At 71.3% G+C, this 1,284-nt stretch overlaps 1 protein-coding gene across 1 annotated transcript; it reads right to left on the reverse strand.

Annotated features, from left to right (window-relative positions):
* Positions 1–167: 167 nt before the first annotated feature.
* Positions 168–1,220, reverse strand: LOC113942609 (ABI gene family member 3-like; the record flags this gene model as incomplete). The annotated part of the gene is made up of 4 exons (XM_027633708.1): positions 168–293; positions 390–589; positions 930–1,025; positions 1,138–1,220. Coding segments are annotated over 4 exons (505 nt in total), but the record flags the coding sequence as incomplete, so codon positions are not given.
* Positions 1,221–1,284: the final 64 nt, after the last annotated feature.

A 1,284-nucleotide genomic window follows, 5' to 3' on the forward strand; every position in this document is an offset into this window, starting at 1 on the left:
GAAGGGCAGGATGGGGGATATGAGGGACAGGGCATGGCTGGGAAGGGGGGATGGGGGACATGAGCAGCCAGGGCATCATGGGTGGGGCAGGGCTGGGCCCTCAGGGCTGTGCCTGTGGAAAAGGGCTCAGTCCCCATCGATCCAGGGGATCTGGGGATCCACAGTACCTTTCTCCAGGTAGTTCTCTGGGACCCAGGAAGGCTCCTCTGAGGGGGGGGGGGGGGGGGGCGGGGCCAAGTCCTCGAAGTCGGGCAGAGCTGATGGTGGGGGCAGCGGCTCCAGGTCCTCGGGGGCTGCAAACCCCCCCAGAGGGACGAGGGGTGAAGGGCTCAGGGGGGGCAGGGGTCACACGCAGCCCCCCGTGTCCCCCCTGAGCCCCGAGCACTCACCTGGGGGTGGCAGGTCCGGGGGGGGCACGGCCGAGTCCCCTGGGGGGGGCGGCGGGAGCAGAGCCCCGGGGAGAGGGGGCGGCGGGGGGATGGCAGTGCCAGGGAGGGGGGGTGGTCCCGGGGGGGGTGGTCCCGGCAGGGAGGGCAGCGGTGGCGGGGCCGGGATTCCTTCAGCAGTGGCTGCCGGGGCCCCGCTGGAGCTGGGGAGGGAGGAACAGCGGGGTGAGGGTGGGGAGCCGGCTCTGCCCCCCACTCTGAGCACAGACACCTCACCCCAGGCCAGGGCAAGGCACCCCTGGCTGTGGGTGCAAACCCTCTCCCCACCCACCCTGTGCCTCAGTTTCCCCAGCAGGGACCCTCTCCAGGAGAGGGTATTTTCACTCTGCAGACAAAGCCCTGCCAGGGGAAGCGAATCTCCCAAGCCCCCGATCTTTCCCCTCGAGGCAGAGCCTCCCCCAGCAGCAGCAGCAGCAGGACAGGGGCTGCCCGGGGCTCTCCCGAGCTCCCAGCTCTTCCCAGACACTCCGAGAGTGCCGGTACCTGACGGAGGCCAGCGAGGAGGTGGAGGAGGCTGCCGAGAGCTTCCCCTCGGGCACCACGGGCGGCTGGATGGGCTCGGGCACACGGGTGCTCCTCCTGCGGGCACAGCGTCCGGCTGGCAGCTCGGCACAGGGGTCCTGGCCGTGCCACACCGCTCGGGGGGCACGGGCAGGCCGAGCCCACCCCCCAATCCCACACCCATCCTCACCCCAGGGTGCCCACGGCCTGCGCCGAGGTCTTGGTGCCCTTCCGAGCCAGGGTGCCCGTGCGGGAGAGCTGCGTGCTGAGGTCCTGTGGGGACACCAGGAGATGTGACCAGGGATGGCAGCCCCCCCCAGGTCCCTGCTGTCCCCCC

This window comes from Corapipo altera, unplaced genomic scaffold, assembly GCF_003945725.1.
Source record: "Corapipo altera isolate COAL_440 unplaced genomic scaffold, ASM394572v1 57250, whole genome shotgun sequence".
NCBI classification, from domain to species: Eukaryota; Metazoa; Chordata; class Aves; order Passeriformes; family Pipridae; genus Corapipo; species Corapipo altera.